Consider the following 17339-nt stretch of genomic DNA (forward strand, 5'->3'; position numbering starts at 1 on the left):
GCGGTGCTGCCTAGCTGTATACTCCGGGTCCAGTAATTGACAAATATCCGATTACACTCCCGTCACTGGAGCGAGAAGCAATCTAACAGCCTTCGACGAACCAGTTTAAATCGATGCTCCCATGTCGGCACTTGCTGCAGTTTAAATTCTACTTCGAAGAGCAACACATCGCAATACCTAAAAAAATATGGAAAAGTGGAACGGAAAAGTAGCTCTGGTAACCGGTGCCAGTTCGGGAATAGGTCGCGACGTAGCCTTGGCACTAGCGGACGCCGGTATGCTGGTAGTTGGAATTGCCAGGCGGGTGGAACTGATCGAAATGTTGGCCAACAAGATCACCGGAAGTGGTAAAGTTTTCGCCAGGAAATGCGATGTATCCCATGAATCTGAACTATTGGAAACATTCGAGTGGATCCGAAAGACACTGGGTGGAGTTGATGTGCTGATATGTAATGCTGGCGTCTTTCGGTGTAATTTTGTAACGCGTATGAAGAATTGAATATTTTTGGTTAGTTGAAATAGTCGATGGAATCATGCTTTCTTATTACTTTCAGAAAGCGATACTTCGGATTTCCGTGATACTTTTAATGTGAACGTCGTGGGTACGTGTGTTTGTATTCGGGAAGCGGTGAAAAATATGAAAGAACGTGCCGTTCCAGGGCACATTTTCATTGTCAACAGTATTCTGGGGAAACGTATCCCGGACGTTACGGTGCCGATGTTCGGCACATATCCTGCGTCGAAGTTTGCTCTCACCGGACTAGCGGAAGTGGTTCGCAAGGAATTGATATACTTCAAGCTACCGATCAGGCTAACCGTAGGGATTAGATGATGGATTTGTTGTACGTTTTACATACATGTGTTGATAAATTTTAGAGTATTCATCCGGGAATGGTTCAAACTGATATAATTAAGGTATTCGATTCTGCTCTAGCTCAACGATTGCCAAAGCTGGAGGTTTTTGACGTAACAGCCAACATTTTGCATTGCTTAGGAACACCGCTGGACGTTCACGTAAGTTCAGTTTTATATAATCGATCCGTTGCTATTTAGTTTCAGTTTGCATTTGTGTTAACCAGGTGTTAACATAATCTGTTGGAGGATACTAGTTACATGAGTAATATAATATTTTACCCTTGACTGGTCTCGATTGATTGGATATACTTCTCACTTACAATACTCTTATATAATCAATGCAAACGACAATAGACAAATTTCGCGATTGACATCCCGAGGGATCATTGTAATAATATTTCTTGTGAAGAGTTATTTAACCGAATTGTAAAGATTTATTGCAATATTATAACATGAAGGTTACAATCATGCTCTCACACTCTAATGTATCATTTTCATGTTACTGTCCACCTCTAACCCGAGCTCGTCCTATAAATTTCAAAACTTTTGTAACAGTATCACTGCTGTTTTTTCTTTCTAATCTTTCAAATCAAGAAAAACAATTACTGAGAAATATTTCCTAGATTACCTTCTACCATATTATTAATTATATTTCTTGTACCGTTTCGTTGTAGATCGATGAGATGATTATCATGCCTGCCATGGTACCATTCACGTAGTACCAACATAGTACCAATACGTAGTTCTTGTTTATCGATCGTGGTTTGGGAAATTCAAGGAAAAACATCCCCAAGTACAGTCAACATTATAAAAATTATATATCAAATGTAAATTATAATTGCAAGAGGAAGCATTTTAATAATGCCAATTCACCAACCAGTTCCAGAAATGTATTTATTTACTATGACTACTATGTATCGTGTGAAACTGCACGATTCTCGGAAATAAAATAGTCTAAACCCAAAGATTTTTTATTGTAAATATAATTCACTTCCAGGAAAATTATACAATTTAAAAAAAATTTAACGTTAAGGGAACAAAACAAATTAATTTTGACACAGTAATTTTGACTTCAAATAATGGCGAAAAGCTCCGGTAAGCAATCCATACTTTGATTATATGAAAAAGTACAGATTTAGTATTTTATCCAGAACTGTTTTTTTTGTCTTACATCAACACGTACAACCTCTCGGTAAAGAACTCTCGATGTGTATGCAAACAACATCGCTTAAGTAGACGGAATAAAATTTATTAATCCATTCAATTACTGAACCGCTAAATTTAAATTGAGTCTAATTGATCGTTAGATAAGCCATTGGAAAGTTAATAATAGCATAATTAATATTTTGTCGTAGCACTATGTCTTACCGCCGAGTGCTATAGTCATTCCATAATTTAAATTCTACTTAGTCGTCACGAAAATATGACAAATTTTGAAGTATAATATCTCCGCCAATTACGAATGGATTTTGATTAAATAGTGGAAATTAGCAAAAAGTTTCACGATCGCCGTTTTGTGATCGCCTTGCTTTACAAACAGGGATGACAGTCTGTTCACTGTGATTTCGATTTTAAAAATCGATTAGAAAAAAAGTGACAGTGAGTCTGCTCGTCCCAACAAGTCGAAGATATTTTAAGCCTAGACCAATTTGATGTCTGTGTTTGGGAAGTACACCAGAAAAAGTGACAGTCTCCTCGTCCCAACAGGTCGAAGGTTTTTTTTCATACGACAATTTTGATGTACTAATTTGATGTCTGTGTTGGTGAAATGCGCAGGAAAAAGTCACAAAATCTACCTTCCCAACAGGTGGGACCATTAAACCTATAGGTCAATTTGATGTATTAGTGATCATTGAAATGGCATCGGAGCAAGAGCCAAAAACAAAACATGCGCCATCATGGAAAATTCGACCGCGTCCTAACCGTGGAGATGGATCGGAAATACCTTCGATCATTCGACGGTGTCCCGTGAAGCCATTCAAGGAAACCCATATGACCCAGGGGCTGTCAGACAGCGGCAGAAAATCAGAGACGCTTGAAAGGCCAGATGGTGTTGAGTTTGTTCCAGCGTCGACCGAAACTTGCGGATGTTTTTATATTGTTTTCCAAAAGAGCAATGAAGCATGCGGGCCTCCGCGTCTTTAAGGTTTGGAAGGCGTGGAATGGAACCGGAAAGACATATAAGCAACGGTGACCAACGCCTGCGCCAGGAAGCTGTAATGAGAATTGCTGATGAAATCATGGTGCATCGTGATAGACGACGAGACTTACATCAACACGCGGACATAAAGCAGTTGTCGAGGCAGCTGTTTTAAGCTGCCACATTGCGAGCCGTCCATGAGGTAAAGAAGAAGAAGAAGGTGGCTAAATTCATCAAAAATTCCTTGGCAGGCCATCTGTTGGTGTGGTAAGATGAGCCAGACGGACATTACGATATGCAAACCGCAACCTTAAACATGCTAGAGGCCATCGCCAACAAAATGTTGGTGTCTGGCAAAATTAAGGTAGGCTGATCAGTCTGTACACTTGCGTCCAAATGGCGAATCGAACGCTGTTTCAGGTGTATGGGCTTCGGCCATCAGGCAGGCAAGTGCAAAGCCCCCGATCGGCCCAAGCTGTGCAGGCGGTGCGGCGAAGACGGCCACTTTGCCAGGGGATGGTGCAATCCTCCCAGGTGCTTGCTCTGCACAGCCGAAGCGGGAAATAAGCATGCCACTGCAAGGTGGCCCACTGTGTGTGGCTTATAGGAAGGCTTTGCAACGATAATGGTGCAGGTTATACAGATTAACCTGAACCAGTGTGACACGGCACAGGAGCTGCTTTGGCAGACGGCAGCCAAAGCGGGGTGCGATATTGCCATTATCGCGGACCGCTACCGGGTCCCCCGAGATGGCGCTAATTGGGTAGGCGACAAGGGTCGGATGACAGCGATTGCTGTGATGGGTAGATCTCCCATCTAGGAGGTGGTTTCATGCGACCAAGAGGGGTCGTGATTACTGTGGTCGATGGCGTCTGCATCTGTAGCTGCTACGCTCCACCTAGGTGGTCGCCGGAGAAGTTTACCCGGATGCTAGACGTGCTCACCGACGAGCTCACGGGCCGCAAGCCCGTTGTCATTGGAGGAGACTTCAACGCTTAGGCTGTCGAATGGGGTAGCAGGTGCACTACCCCTAGGAGACAAAGCTTCCTGGAAGCTCTGTCCAAGCTGGACGTAAGTCTGGCTAACGGAGGATCCGTCAGTACCTTTTGTAGAGGGGTACAACAATCGATTATCGATATCACCTTCTGCAGTCCAACGTTGCTTGCCAACGTGGGATGGAGGGTGTCAGACGAGTACACACACAGTGACCACTAAGCTACACGGTACACGATTGAACGACGGATGCCACGGCCACGCGAGTTGAAATCGACAGGGACGAGGTGGAAAGTGAAGTCCTTCGACAAAGACCTGTTCATTGAAGCACTCAGCGCAGAGAGCAACCGCTCGAACCTGAGTACCCGTGAGCTCACTAACGTCCTAGTACGGGCATGTGATACCGCCATTGGCAGAACTATGGGGGGCCAGGAGGGGCTAAGCCCCCCCGGGGGGAAACTTAGCCCCCCCTAGAAAAATTGACTTAGCCGACCAATATAACGGTCGAAAAAATTCCGGGGCTATAGCCCCCCCTAGAAATGAGCGCTAGTTCCGCCAATGGATACCACTATGCCCAGGACGGGGCAGCCAACGAACGGTCGTCGCTCGGTATACTGGTTTAGTGATACCATTGCCCGGCTCCGCTCCAGGTGCCGCAGAGCGAGAAGCCTAGTGCAGAGGGCCCGAACCGTTGCAGATGCTGAAGCTCGGGGGGTCGAACTTAGAGCAGCCAGGTTGGCGCTCAACAAGGAGGTTAGGTGTAGCAAGACATCCTGTTTTCAGGAGCTATGCTGCGATGCGGATTCGAACCCCTGGGATGGTGCATACCAGGTGGTGATGACAAAGATGAAGGGTGCATCCGCGCCGCAGGAAACCTACCCCCAAAAGCTGAAAGTCATCGTAGAAGGGCTCTTTTCGCAACGCGATCCAGTTTGGTGGTCTCCGACCCCGTACGGTCAATCGAATGATGTCCTTATTCCGGTCACGAATGAGGAACTCATCGTAATTGCCAGGGATTTAAAAACGAAGAAAGCGCCCAGTCCTGACGGGATTCCGAACAAGACACTCAAAGTGGCGATCAAAGCATATCCCGATATGTTTATAGAGACGCTTCAGAATTTCCTAGAGGTATGCGAATTTCCAGACAAATGGAAAGTCCAAAGATTGGTACTGCTGCCGAAGCCGCGGAAACCAGCTGGTGATCCCTCGTCGTACAGGCCAATTTGCAGGTTGCTTAAAAGTTACTTCGAGAACCGGACGCTAGTGTACGACACGGCGCATGGGACGAAGAAGTACAAAGTGACGGCGGGTGTTCCACAGGGCTCAATTCTCGTCCCCACGCTCTGGAATGCCATGTACGATGGGGTGGTGTGGCTCGAACTACCCGCTGGGGTCGAGATCACTGATGGCTTCGCCGATGATATCGTCCTTACAGTGGTAGGCGAGTTTCTAGAGGAGGTGGAAATGCTGGCATCGGACTCCATAAGCATAATAGAGGGTTGGATGGCGGGCGTCAATCGACGATTGGCCCACCACAAGACGGAAGCGGGGATGATCAGTAACCGTAAGTCGGGCTTAGATGCCAAAATAATCGTTGGAGGACAGATGATTGTCTCCAAACGAAGTGTGAAGTACCTGGGTGTTATGGCAGACAACAGGCTGAACTTCACCGGGTAAAACGTCAACGGCGGTTACTGCGCTGTCCAAGATTATGCCGAACGGCTATGGTCCTAGCAGCAGTAAGAGACGCCTGATGGCCAGCGTTGCCATGTCGGTGCTACGGTATGGTGCACCGGCATGGGCCCCGACTTTGGAGAGTAAGCGCAATCAGGCATGTCTGAACAAGGTGTTTAGGCTGTTAGCATTGCGCGTTGCGTGCGGCTACCGTACCATATTATTGCAGCCATGATTCCCATATGCATACTTCTACGTGAGGACATTGAGTGCCATAGGCAGAGGAACGTGAGGGGCGCTAGGGATAGAGCTAGGCTGGACTCTATTAGGCGTTGGCAGGCGCAATGGGATCGCACCGATCACGGTAGGTGGACCCATAGGCTGATCCAGAACATCTCGTCCTGGATCAGTAGAAGACATGGGGAGGTAAACTTTTTCCTTACCCAGTTTCTGTCGGGACATGGATGCTTTAAGAAGTATCTACACACGCGTGGGCGGGCACCGTTTGCACGGTAGCCGAGGAAACGGCGGAGCATGTGGTGTTTTACTGCCCGCGTTTCGCGGCTACTCTGCGGGTGATGCTTGCGGAAGACAGCAACGCCGATAACATCGTGCAGAGAATGTGTGCTGAACAGCGTCGATAGGGCGGCAACGGATGTGATAAGGGAGTTGCAACGGCTAGAACGTTTGCAACGACAGGGCCTGACATAGTTTAGCTAGGGTCAATAATGAACTGATTGGGCAACCCAGGCCTAGGTGAAGGATAGTGGCGGTATAAAGTGACAAGGGTGTTGTGTGAACCAACGCACGCAACGGATAAGTCGGAGTGCTAAGGCACGTCCTCCCTCCTGAAGTAAAACCTAACGGTAGTTCCGGGAGGGGTTCAGAAATGGGCAGCAGGAGAGTTTTTAGTAGGTAGGCGCATGTTGGCACCTTGCGAATTCTATTCGGCACCGTGAAGGTGCTGTCTATGAAGATTTTCTCCCTGCATAAAAAATATAAAAAAACGCCGAGAGCAGGGCTTGCCATATCAAGAATTCCTCTCTAATGTACTCGTTCATGTGCGCGTCTCGACATCCGCAAGTCGGCTTCGACCTGGTCCAGCCATCTAGCGTGTTGGGTCCCTTTATTCCTGGTGCCGGCGGGGTTCTTGAAAAGAACGGATTTCACTGCACAGTCGTCCGGTATCCTTGCGACGTGGCCGACCCAACGTCATCTCCCAACTTTCACCAAGTGTACGATGGAAATCTCTCCAAGCAATGCCTGTAGCTCGTCATTCATACGCCTCCGCAATTTTCCGCTTTCCGTTTGTACTCCGCCAAAAATAGTCCGCAAAACCTTTCGTTGAAATACGGCAAGTGCCAGATCGACCGTAAGCAAAGTTACTGTCTCAAGTCCGTAGAGGTCTATCAGTCTGATTAACATTTTGTATATCGTCAGCTCTGTGCGGCGGCGTATGCACCTTGATCGAAGCGTCTTGCGGAGTGAAAAGTAGGCTCGATTTCCAGCTTGAATGCGTCGTTAGATCTTCTTACTCGTATTATTGTTGGCGGTGACCAGAGATTCCAAATATACGAACTCATGAACCACTTTCAGTTTATCGCCGTCAATTGACTATTAATAGTCTCCGTCCGTTGCTTTCTCTGGTGCCTCTTACTACCGTATATTTGGTTTTCGACGCATTGATTTGTAACCCTATCCTCCTTGCTTCCTAGCGTTTTTAGTCTGGCGTAGATTGCTTCCGCCGTCCCAAGGTTTCTAGTAATGATATCTTGGTTGTCTGCGAAGATTAGGTCTCGCTCGCCGGATCACACCTTTAGTAGCGATATTGAATAACTAACAGGACAGTCCATTCCCTTGCCGCAACCCACTGCGCGATTCGAAAGGACTCGAGAGTGTCCCCGAAACGCGCACGTAGCACATCACTCGCTCCAGGGTAGCTTTGATCAGCCGTGTCAGTTTGTCCAGAAGACAGTACTCGTGCAATATCTGCCATGGCTTTTCGCGTTCAACTGTATCGTATGCTGCTTTGAAATCTACGAAAATATGACACGTCGGCACATTGTACACTCGACATTTCTGGAGGAAAATTTGTTTCGTACTAGCACGGGCTCCCATAAAGCCCGGGGATAGTCCACGCGACAAAATCTAGAAGAGCACCTTGTAGGCGGCATTGACCAACGTGACCCAGGTTACCAATAAGCATTTCCATTGCAATTTAAATGCAAGCCAATAAACATTTAAGTTGCCTTAAATGCTACTTGAATGCTATTTTGGCAAAATATGCGGCTACTTCACTGCTAGCCCTCTCATAGTGCTGACAATGCTTATTTGCAACTAGTTACCGACAAGAATTTAAATAGAATTTCGGATGCCAATTTACAACAGTTATGCAGTCAAAAAGCTGATAAACAGCAACTTGCAGTATAAAAAGCCAGAGATGCTGATAAACGATTGATTTACTGCTTATACTAATGCTTAATGGTTATCTGGGATATCTTGTGCAAAACTGCTAACATTTTTCTGCCTTGGAAAAGTCGGGCATTTCCGGTTTTTACAAACAAGTGGTACGAACTAGGGTTCGAATTACTAATAATAAACCCACTAACAATAAATTTAGGTTACAAAGAGAATCAAAACAAACCACAGTAAAAATTTCAAACCAGAGTTGTGGTTAGGCACCGTGCAAATGTTTATCCAGCTTTTTACGAGCCATAATGGCGGACGTGTTCGTAATATTTGAACAGCATTTTTGACATTTCCCTAATACATCGCACGTTTTCTTTCCGTGCGTTCACGGTAGAACTAAAGGAATGCACGGAAAGAAAACGTGCGATGTATTAGGGAATTGTCAAAAGTGCTGTTCAAATATTACGAACACGTCCGCCATTATGGCTCGCAAAAAGCTGGATTGAAGATCCAACCGGAGACGGGCAAAAACAACCCTCGAAGTCTGCATTACGTAATATATACAACTTCCCTAAGTTAACTCAAATAGTGAAAAGCTACACCCCTCGTCAGCTGCATGTTTCACTTTACCCAACACGTGAGGGCAGCACTTTCTACGTGACTTCCACGTCAAGCGTTCTCTTGCGCGTGTACCGAATTCTCTCCCGTAAATGTCAAAAGTTCGTGAGAACGGGAGATAAATGAGCACGCAACGAGAAAAACCTCTGCCATCGAGATCGACGGTCGGCCAACAAGTTCATATCACGCATAGGCATAGTCGCATAGTCAAAAAAGAGCAAAGAAAAGTGTCCGTCTCCATCATCATCGGTTTGGGGTGAAAAATATTTCAGCAAAGTTCCGTGTTGTCTAGCGTTCTAGTGAAAGTTTTGTTTCTTCCGAGTTGAATCAGCTTCCGCGGACTTCATTTCACGCTAGGTATGTTGAAGTTTTCAATTAAAATGTGCCAAAAATCGACTGTAAATTTCATTCGTTCTGTTACGCGAAACGATTGATGCACTAAACCAGTGCCTGTAGTGGTGGTTTCGCTTTCGTGAGAAGTTTTTTCATCGTGATTACATATTTTTGTAACGTGGAGTCTTTGGCAATGTCATTCCTAGCCAACTGGCGTTTCGTGGCTCTGGGTCAAAGGGTATTGTGCGATACCTGCTTTGCGCAAGATAAACCCTTGATGTCCGTGATCGACATGGCCTTTGGATTCAAGGTTCGACAGCGTCACAGCCAGCACAGGTTTGTGTGTGCGTTGATGAGCCCGTCCTGTCCTGTGCCTGTGTCTCTGCTGATCCTCTTTGTGTGTGCGAATCTTATCGAGCAGCAGACGGACGAATAATTACGATTCAAGTTTCAAAATGAGTTGCTTATTTTTGCGCTGGCACCGATTTTCGTGCATACACGTATGAAGAACAGAATAATAAATTAATGCTTCGAACAAAATGATTTGCGCATCCTAACTGTAGCGGTGTAACCGCTAAGGTGGACGTAAATTTTGCATAAATTAAACTCGGAAGGAACCTGTGATCTTTTAAGAAATATATCTCTAAGGGTTCGATCTTAATTTTCATGTTAACTAGCGTGTTTTAAATGGGATAGCTCTTTGTCTTGCACAACGGTTTCCGTAAAGATTTTTTACGTTTCACTGTTTCTGTTATCTCTAATGATTTACAAACAAAACAGAATGAGTAGGTTCTTTCTTTGTTGACCTGGATTTTCCTTACAAAAAGGTAATACCTACTGCGTATAAATTTTGATCGGATGGAAACAATTTTTGGAACTTCTGCTGAATTAAATCAAAATACATTTAATAGCCTTTTAATGCAAAAAACTTTCAAATCGAGAAATGTTTAAAAGTAATCTGATTAAACCGATTAAACCTATATCTTGGCGAGACGAGCCGTCAGCGACCGTGGCCTAAGCCTGACAGAAGGCACAACAAAAAAGGCTACACCTTGGTAATCACCTTACTGCCAAGATTTTTTAAAACTTAATTATTTTTTTATTTAGTTTGATTAATGCTTTATGTTGTTTTGTTGTTTAAACTATTTCAGACTTAACAAGTTTAAATTTACAATTTCATTAGCAGCTATTAGTCATCAATAGAATGTTTTTGCAACTGTGACCAGTGTTTAAGAGAAAAATGATTGGAAAAGGTTCAAGCTGGTTGAGATCACGCCTTTATCTTTGCGATTTCATACATCAGTAAGAACAAATGCAGTAAAAACGAGAACATTTCCAAACGGTTCGTTTAACCTCTGGCCTAGTTGCATAAAGAGATTTTTCTGTATGTAGACCCTCGTAAGTTGGGAGTGGAAATGTTGATTCATAATCCCAATCGCTGTCGTTAAGTACTGTCAACTACCGTTACTGGTAGTTTTTTAGGGGACTAAAATACTGGTGTCTCGTACTTGGCTTTCGATCGCTTATCATATTCATCAAGCATAATCCACAAGGAGGGATTTATTTGAAGCTGACATTGGTCTTTTTAATTTGACGTTATTGACACAAGTCACTCTTTTTTATTGTTTGATTACTTCACCAATCACCATTTTATTGCCACGTATTCGCCAATCACTACGTCATTAATACTGTATTACGTTTTTAAAATGGTACTGTTCAAGTTCCTACCATTGTATGTGAAAATAAAATGATGATAATACATATTTCAAATTCGCACTACCCCTTTTGATTCAACTTTTCGATGCGATGCTGCGTGGCGCAGCACCAAAACAATCCTAATAACAACAACGCGCTCCTGAGACCTAGAAATTCTATTTATGTCAACTACAAACTCAGTAGCATCATTTACTAACACTAACAGTCGTCGCTATGTTTACTCTGTTTACTGCTCAGATACTACACGGTTCTCTGCGCTCAATATCGTCAAAGCGTCCATCGTCTGCCATTCGTTTTCTTAAGCGTTCAGGAAAAGTCAAAACGCAGTCAGCATGTTCATCTGGGACTGGTTTACCGGAGTGCTTGGCTACTTGGGTGAGTTTTCCTGCCATGCATAGCAATCTTAGGCTGAAATATAATCTGAACATAATCCTATTAGGCCTCTGGAAAAAGTCTGGGAAGCTGCTGTTCCTCGGTTTAGACAATGCCGGTAAAACAACCCTGCTGCACATGCTGAAGGACGACCGATTGGCACAGCATGTGCCCACGTTACATCCCAGTAAATATGCCGTTGCTTTACAAAATTTCATATGAAACTTATATTCTATCTCTAATTTCAAAGCATCCGAAGAACTTTCGATCGGTAATATGCGATTCACCACATTCGATTTGGGTGGACACACGCAAGGTAAGACCGTCCCGTTGGTATGGGAAAAAAGCACGTTCTAATCGCTTGCATTTGCAGCGCGCCGCGTGTGGAAGGACTATTTCCCGGCAGTTGACGCAATCGTCTTCTTGATCGACGCTTGGGACCGCAGCCGTTTTACCGAAAGTAAGAACGAACTGGACTCGCTGCTAACTGACGAGGCCTTGTCAAACTGTCCGGTACTGATTCTTGGCAACAAGATCGACAAACCGGGTGCGGCTAGCGAAGACGAGCTGAGGAACCACTTTGCACTGTATCAACTTACGACCGGCAAGGTAAGGTGATGTAGTTAGCTGTTATTTGTTTAATATAAGTGTTTCCCATTGTTTGACTGAAATAGGGCAAAGTACCTCGTAATGAGCTGCCTGGGCGTCCTCTTGAGTTGTTTATGTGTTCTGTACTAAAGCGGCAAGGTTACGGAGAGGGTTTCCGTTGGTTAGCTCAGTACATTGACTAATGGCGGAGTGCAACGGGCGTTTACGCTTGGTTGAGAGGGAAGCGATTGAACAATAGCAACATCAGCATCAACAACAGCAACAACTATCTTGAAGTGCAGCGTACATGCATCATGTGGTGCACCAAGACACACTCACACAGAATTTAGGAAGATTAAGGGACTTTCGGGCGATGGGGTAAACAAGTATTCTGGGGCGCGTGATATTCAATAAAAAAAATAGTAAAAAACCAATTGAGCACTATGCTGAAATGCAGTGGCTATACATATATTTAAAAAATTCACACATCTACGAGATAAACGGTGAAACAAGTTCTGCGCTATGTTGTCTTATGTCTACGTTGATTAGATTATGGGAACCGACGGACAATTTAGAATTATCGAAGCCTATCAAAAATGATCATCCGCTGGTTAAAACTGTTTAATTTCTGTTTCCATTTATGTTGCGTTTTTTCGGCTTAGTTGTTGGTTATAGGCTTGTCTCTGCAGAATAAACTCAGCATTTAGTTAACTTCCAATCTTTCATATAGAAAAGACAAAAAGACGCGATTCCAGTTTGGAAAAGCGGTAGTGAAATCATCATACCCGTTTCTAGCATACGGTCCCGTTTCTAAAATAAAAAGCAGGAAAATCAGACGGATTATAAATGTATCTACCGATCAGCAAAATCTCCAGGTTTTTAGATATAAAAAATTACATCTAAGATTTTTAGTTGGAAAGTAATTACTTATCCGAATGTTCAAATGCGATCATGGATGGGACTCAAAAGGCCTTTGGAGGCCGCTGGAGGGTTCCGTACTTGCTGTAGTTCGAACGGTGGTGTGATATCCTCAGTATAGTAAAATTTCGGAGGGATTTAATGAATTTGTGGGGGTATGCGGCAGAGTATCCGCGACTAATAATGCATTAGAACATCCCTCCGTGCGGAAAGAGTATTCAGGTGGATTAGCTGACGTCGGTTTTCGTAGTTCGGTAAATGGTAAGGATTTCGTCAGGGCAACCGACGAAGAGTAAAACGCAGGAAGTGGCGCTGGACGGATTCGTTTCGTTCAGTTCTATTAGGGTAGTTCGCATTCCAGACCACATAACAGTACTCCGGAGTCCATCGGACCAGAGACCAGTTTAATTCTTTTAAGCAGTAGAGCAGTGGCGACTCGTGGGGGTTTAACTTACCTGTTCAACCAGCGAAAAATACAAATTAATACGCAGCCTTTTTATTATCGCATTTCTATATTTTAATCATAAATCAAACATTAGGGGTGTTCACGTAGCGCTTGGTATGTTGCGTAAACGGTGTATTTCGTGTATATACAGCCGCAATTCGCATTGCAGTTCCGGTTTCTATGGAGATGGAACTGTTATGCGAGTAGCGGCAGTAAAAATACGCAATACTCCGTATACGCAACATAGCAAGCGCTACGTGAACGTACTTTACCAGCAAATTCGTCTCCGAATTTTAACTACGAACCGAAAAGTTTTCGTTCAATTTACCTATTGAACCAAATTCAAGAATAACCACCTTACTGCGATGCACGCATAAGCCCACACCACACCACAAGCAATATGCGTAAGTTGTTCAATGCTAAAGATGAACGAGTTAATGAGAAAAGTTTGCGAATAATGCGTGCCAACCGCGCTCTATTTTCAAATCCCCTTCGTACCAACACATTGTTCCTGGTGCTAATCTCTAAAGCAACGTTCAAACGTCGTGTTGAACGGTTTGCTCATCTATCGGTTTGCTTCGTAAACTAAACTAATAATTTACCTACTTATTCGTATTGCATATGCGTCGGTGCAAACGAAATCATGTACGAGCGATGAAAACAATTTGGTCGGGCTGAATTTTGTTGCCTGTCCTATGAACAGGTTGAACATGCGGACGAGTCGCCACTGCAGTAGAGACGTCCGTGAATGTCTTGGCAATCCTGAAGCTGAATAGAATCCCAGCGCAGTGTCCTGGAGGATTTGTTGACGATGTACGAGATATGCGCTCTGAATGTTAACTTTGATCAAGAATTACACCTAGAGCATTAATCTGATTGACCCGCTCTGTAGAAACGTGTAGCTGAAAATAACATCTTTTTTTCGTTAGGATATTACAGAGAACTTGGAAAATTTGCAATCATTCTGTTTTTGGTCATCAATTGGGGAAGGTATCAAGCGGGTGTTGGAGTGCGAGGCAGTTTTCAGTTGAGCGGAGACGGAAGAATGTTTTTAAATCATTGGCATATGATAATTGCGATCCTTTGAGAACAAGGTTCACGTCATTGAAATCGAGTACGCATGTGTGCGGTCCGAGATGACTGCCCTGCGGTCCGAGATACCTGAAGTAGCACTGTCTGTATCGGATCTGCCATCGCCGATGGTAATCTTTAGCTGGCGACCAGCTAGATACGAACGGAACCAACACAGGAGAGCTCCGCTTATCCCAAGTTTTTTAAGCTCAGCGATTTCGATTAAGTAGCTGAGCCTATCGAAGGCGGCTGACAGGTTGGTATGTATGATGGCGCTTTGCGTCATTGCAGACATGTCGACGATGTGCGCAGTATTGGTGGTCGTGGATCGTCCATAGAGGAATCCATGCTGATTCGCGCTCAGATATTGCTTGTAATATTTCACAATTTTCAGCTGCGACACATCGAAAAATAATCATAATCAAAATTCATATTCCTAATAATAGCAATACTCTACGTAGTCGTATGTCATATCCCTTTTTCCGAGTCTTTTGCGAATTATTCGTTAAAATTTTAATTCCTATTATTAATAGTTATTATATATAGTTATTAATAATTCAATCATACAAACTTTCAAACATATAAAACTCAACAATGGACTGAAGAAGCAAGGAAAAGAGCATCACAGGGACTTTCTTTACACTTATTTCATACTCAGATTTAATGTATTTTTAAAAATGTATTCTCATCTGATAAGAATGTCACGCGCCTTTTCTTACAGGATATTGCTTTTATTGCTAGTCCAAACAAGTTGCCTTTCATAATGATAAAAATTCGTCCATATTTCAAATCGGTAATGGGCTGTTCATTCGATAGCGGCGGTTCCATCGATCGCGTCCGCTTCCACCAGTTCAAATCCTTCAGCTTGTAACTGCTGCTGCTGCTGACTTGCGGCCGATTCCAATCGATTAACGTACGGTTTCATCGAGGGAATCGCAGGAAATGCTTGTCCGACAATCGCACGAAACGCTTCGTCAGTGCTCATCAGCGGTTCGTTCGAATGCTGCAGCGCCTGGATGGCCAATTTTTCTGCCGCACAGAGCGGGTCCAGCCCCGTGAAGTCGAGCGCTTCCGGCATTCCCAGCGCCGGATGGGCTAGCACTAATTGTTCGGAAATGTTGACGCTTTCCGCCGTCAGCTCTAGCACGTTGGACGATTTCAGAGCAACATCTTTCTGATTTGCCAGAAATTTTAGATTTCGTAGAATATCGCTCTGCATTTCGCGCAGCTTACAGGTTACCTCTAGCAGTTCCTTATTGGAAGTTAGTAGTAAAGAGTTTTTCTGTAGCAGACTAGTTTTCCAGCGAGCCAATTCTTCGACCATTAGGCTACTGGCGAGGAACTTGCTTCGCCATACCTCACTCTGGCCGGCTAGGAACTCAATTTGTTCTGTGTGTGAGGAAAGATTTTCCGCAGAGTTTAACAACTTACGTGCCAAGTGTAGTTTGTCTTCGGTTAGAACATTGACTTTTGTTTGTAAATCCTCACCAACCGCAGCCACTAACAGGTTCTTCAATTCAGAGTTTACCTGCGCTTGAAATTTGAGCTGACCCTGATAGTAATCTCGCTCCTTTTTCAAATCTTCAATCTGTTTTTCATACTTCTGCTTATCAGCATTGAGCTCCTCTTTTGTGCTGTCTCCTTTCAGCTCTTTGTTAGTGATTGTGGACATTTGCGATACGAGTACGTTCAAGTCGAGGTTGTTGCGATCACTTATTTTTATTCGGTTTTCGTTGTTTTTGTATGGTATAATCGGGTTGACAGCTCCCTTATAGGGTTCGAACGGGACAAAACGAGGTTCCTTGCTTCGTAAATTACTGCCGGTTCTGTTGATGTTTGAAACCAATTTTGGCACCAAATTGAAAATAGCGCCCTTCGGTACTATTGGAGCCAGTGAGGTACTTCCGGTTGTAGCCAATTCAGTTGGTCGATAGACCGGATTCGCACCGGAGTGAGGTAACAAACGATGCAAGTCCAAATCGGTTGGCAGCTTAATCTCATTACTGCTGCACGAAGCTTTGCTTTGCGGTGTCAAATTAGTTGCTGACAAAGGCTCTGTTTCCATACCATCACCTCGAGTTCGAGCTGAACAATATTTATGATTATGAAAAAAAGTGAAAGTTTTGTGCGAAGTGTTCAAAATTTGAGGGTAGACTAAAAGCTCACCTGAATTCATTATGGATATGATGAAAAGTTGATTGTATAGGTCACAATGGGAATACTACTCTACTCGAAACGCAAAACTGATAAGAAAACTAATCTATACTATCGGCAGTACACCTATTTTGAACGACGGGCAGCAAAATGATTTTAGATTAGCCATCCATAAAACAACAACAAAAACTTCGAAGTTTGAACGAAACAGCCGCTTTTTGACCAGAGCTGCCAGTTTTGTTTTATTTGTAATTTTCCTGGATTCCTGACAAAGTGCTTAAATTTATTTACTAAACATTTTAATGTTTATGTCATTGGCCGGGTCGTTTGAAACGAGCACCGATCCCAGCAGGCGAACATGTTGAGTGAGTCTATTATCACCAACTCAGTCAACTTGTTCGACCACGGATGGTTCGATCTTGCTTACTTTACTTTAGTGGCAACGGTCCGTCACCGATCCTACGCCGAACGAATTATGGTCCTCCAGTACCGTTGGTCCTGGGCTGCCGTTATCATATCCCCACGAACACCAGCTGAACGTGCATCGTCTTCGACGGCACACACTCACACACACCGGGTGCGGGATCTGCCTCGGAACGGCCTCTTCCTGGTTCTCTGCTGAAAATAGTTTTGGCTACTCTTTCATCGGGCATTCTGGCCACGTGTCCAGTCCACCGCAGCATGCCACATGAAGTAATTTGCGGTTTCATCACTAACGAGAATGACATTAGGTGAGGCTCGTTTATGTAGGAGTGAGAGGGGAGCAAAGAGTGGAGGAGAGGATGCGGGAGTTTGAAATTTGATGTTGTTGATATTATTCCTACTGCAATCAGCCTCAACGAGGGCCCCAGCTAATGTCAGAAATCTTTATATGTGTGCGTGGTGGAATATTTCACTGCACTACCTTCACTATATCAGCATATTTGTATACTTGGTACAGCTCGTGATTCTTGCGTCGGCGCCACACTACATTTTCCATTTTGCCACCAGGTATCCAGCTTTTTACGCGCTATAATGGTGGCCGCTATACAGCTTTTTACGCACTATAATGGC

General features: G+C 44.1%; 3 protein-coding genes across 3 annotated transcripts; 2 read left to right on the forward strand and 1 right to left on the reverse strand.

Annotated features, from left to right (window-relative positions):
* The first annotated feature begins 187 nt into the window (after nt 1-187).
* On the forward strand, nt 188-1574 carry LOC128745496 (farnesol dehydrogenase). Its single transcript, XM_053842569.1, has 4 exons — nt 188-485; nt 555-817; nt 877-1014; nt 1530-1574. The coding sequence occupies exons 1-4, from the start codon at nt 188-190 to the stop codon at nt 1572-1574; spliced, it is 744 nt and encodes a 247-aa protein (XP_053698544.1).
* Nucleotides 1575-8864: 7290 nt separating this feature from the next.
* Nucleotides 8865-12596, forward strand: LOC128735639 (GTP-binding protein SAR1). The gene is made up of 6 exons (XM_053830126.1): nt 8865-9046; nt 10976-11113; nt 11178-11297; nt 11361-11426; nt 11484-11719; nt 11785-12596. Exons 2-6 carry the CDS (start codon nt 11071-11073, stop codon nt 11899-11901), a joined length of 582 nt encoding a protein of 193 aa, XP_053686101.1. The 5' UTR covers nt 8865-9046; nt 10976-11070; the 3' UTR covers nt 11902-12596.
* A 2228-nt stretch (nt 12597-14824) lies between these two features.
* Nucleotides 14825-16432, reverse strand: LOC128745185 (uncharacterized). The gene is made up of 2 exons (XM_053842203.1): nt 16299-16432; nt 14825-16217 (listed from the first exon to the last, which is right to left on the reverse strand). The coding sequence occupies exons 1-2, from the start codon at nt 16306-16308 to the stop codon at nt 14938-14940; spliced, it is 1290 nt and encodes a 429-aa protein (XP_053698178.1). The 5' UTR covers nt 16309-16432; the 3' UTR covers nt 14825-14937.
* Nucleotides 16433-17339: the final 907 nt, after the last annotated feature.

This window comes from Sabethes cyaneus, chromosome 1 (assembly GCF_943734655.1).
Source record: "Sabethes cyaneus chromosome 1, idSabCyanKW18_F2, whole genome shotgun sequence".
NCBI lineage: Eukaryota > Metazoa > Arthropoda > Insecta > Diptera > Culicidae > Sabethes > Sabethes cyaneus.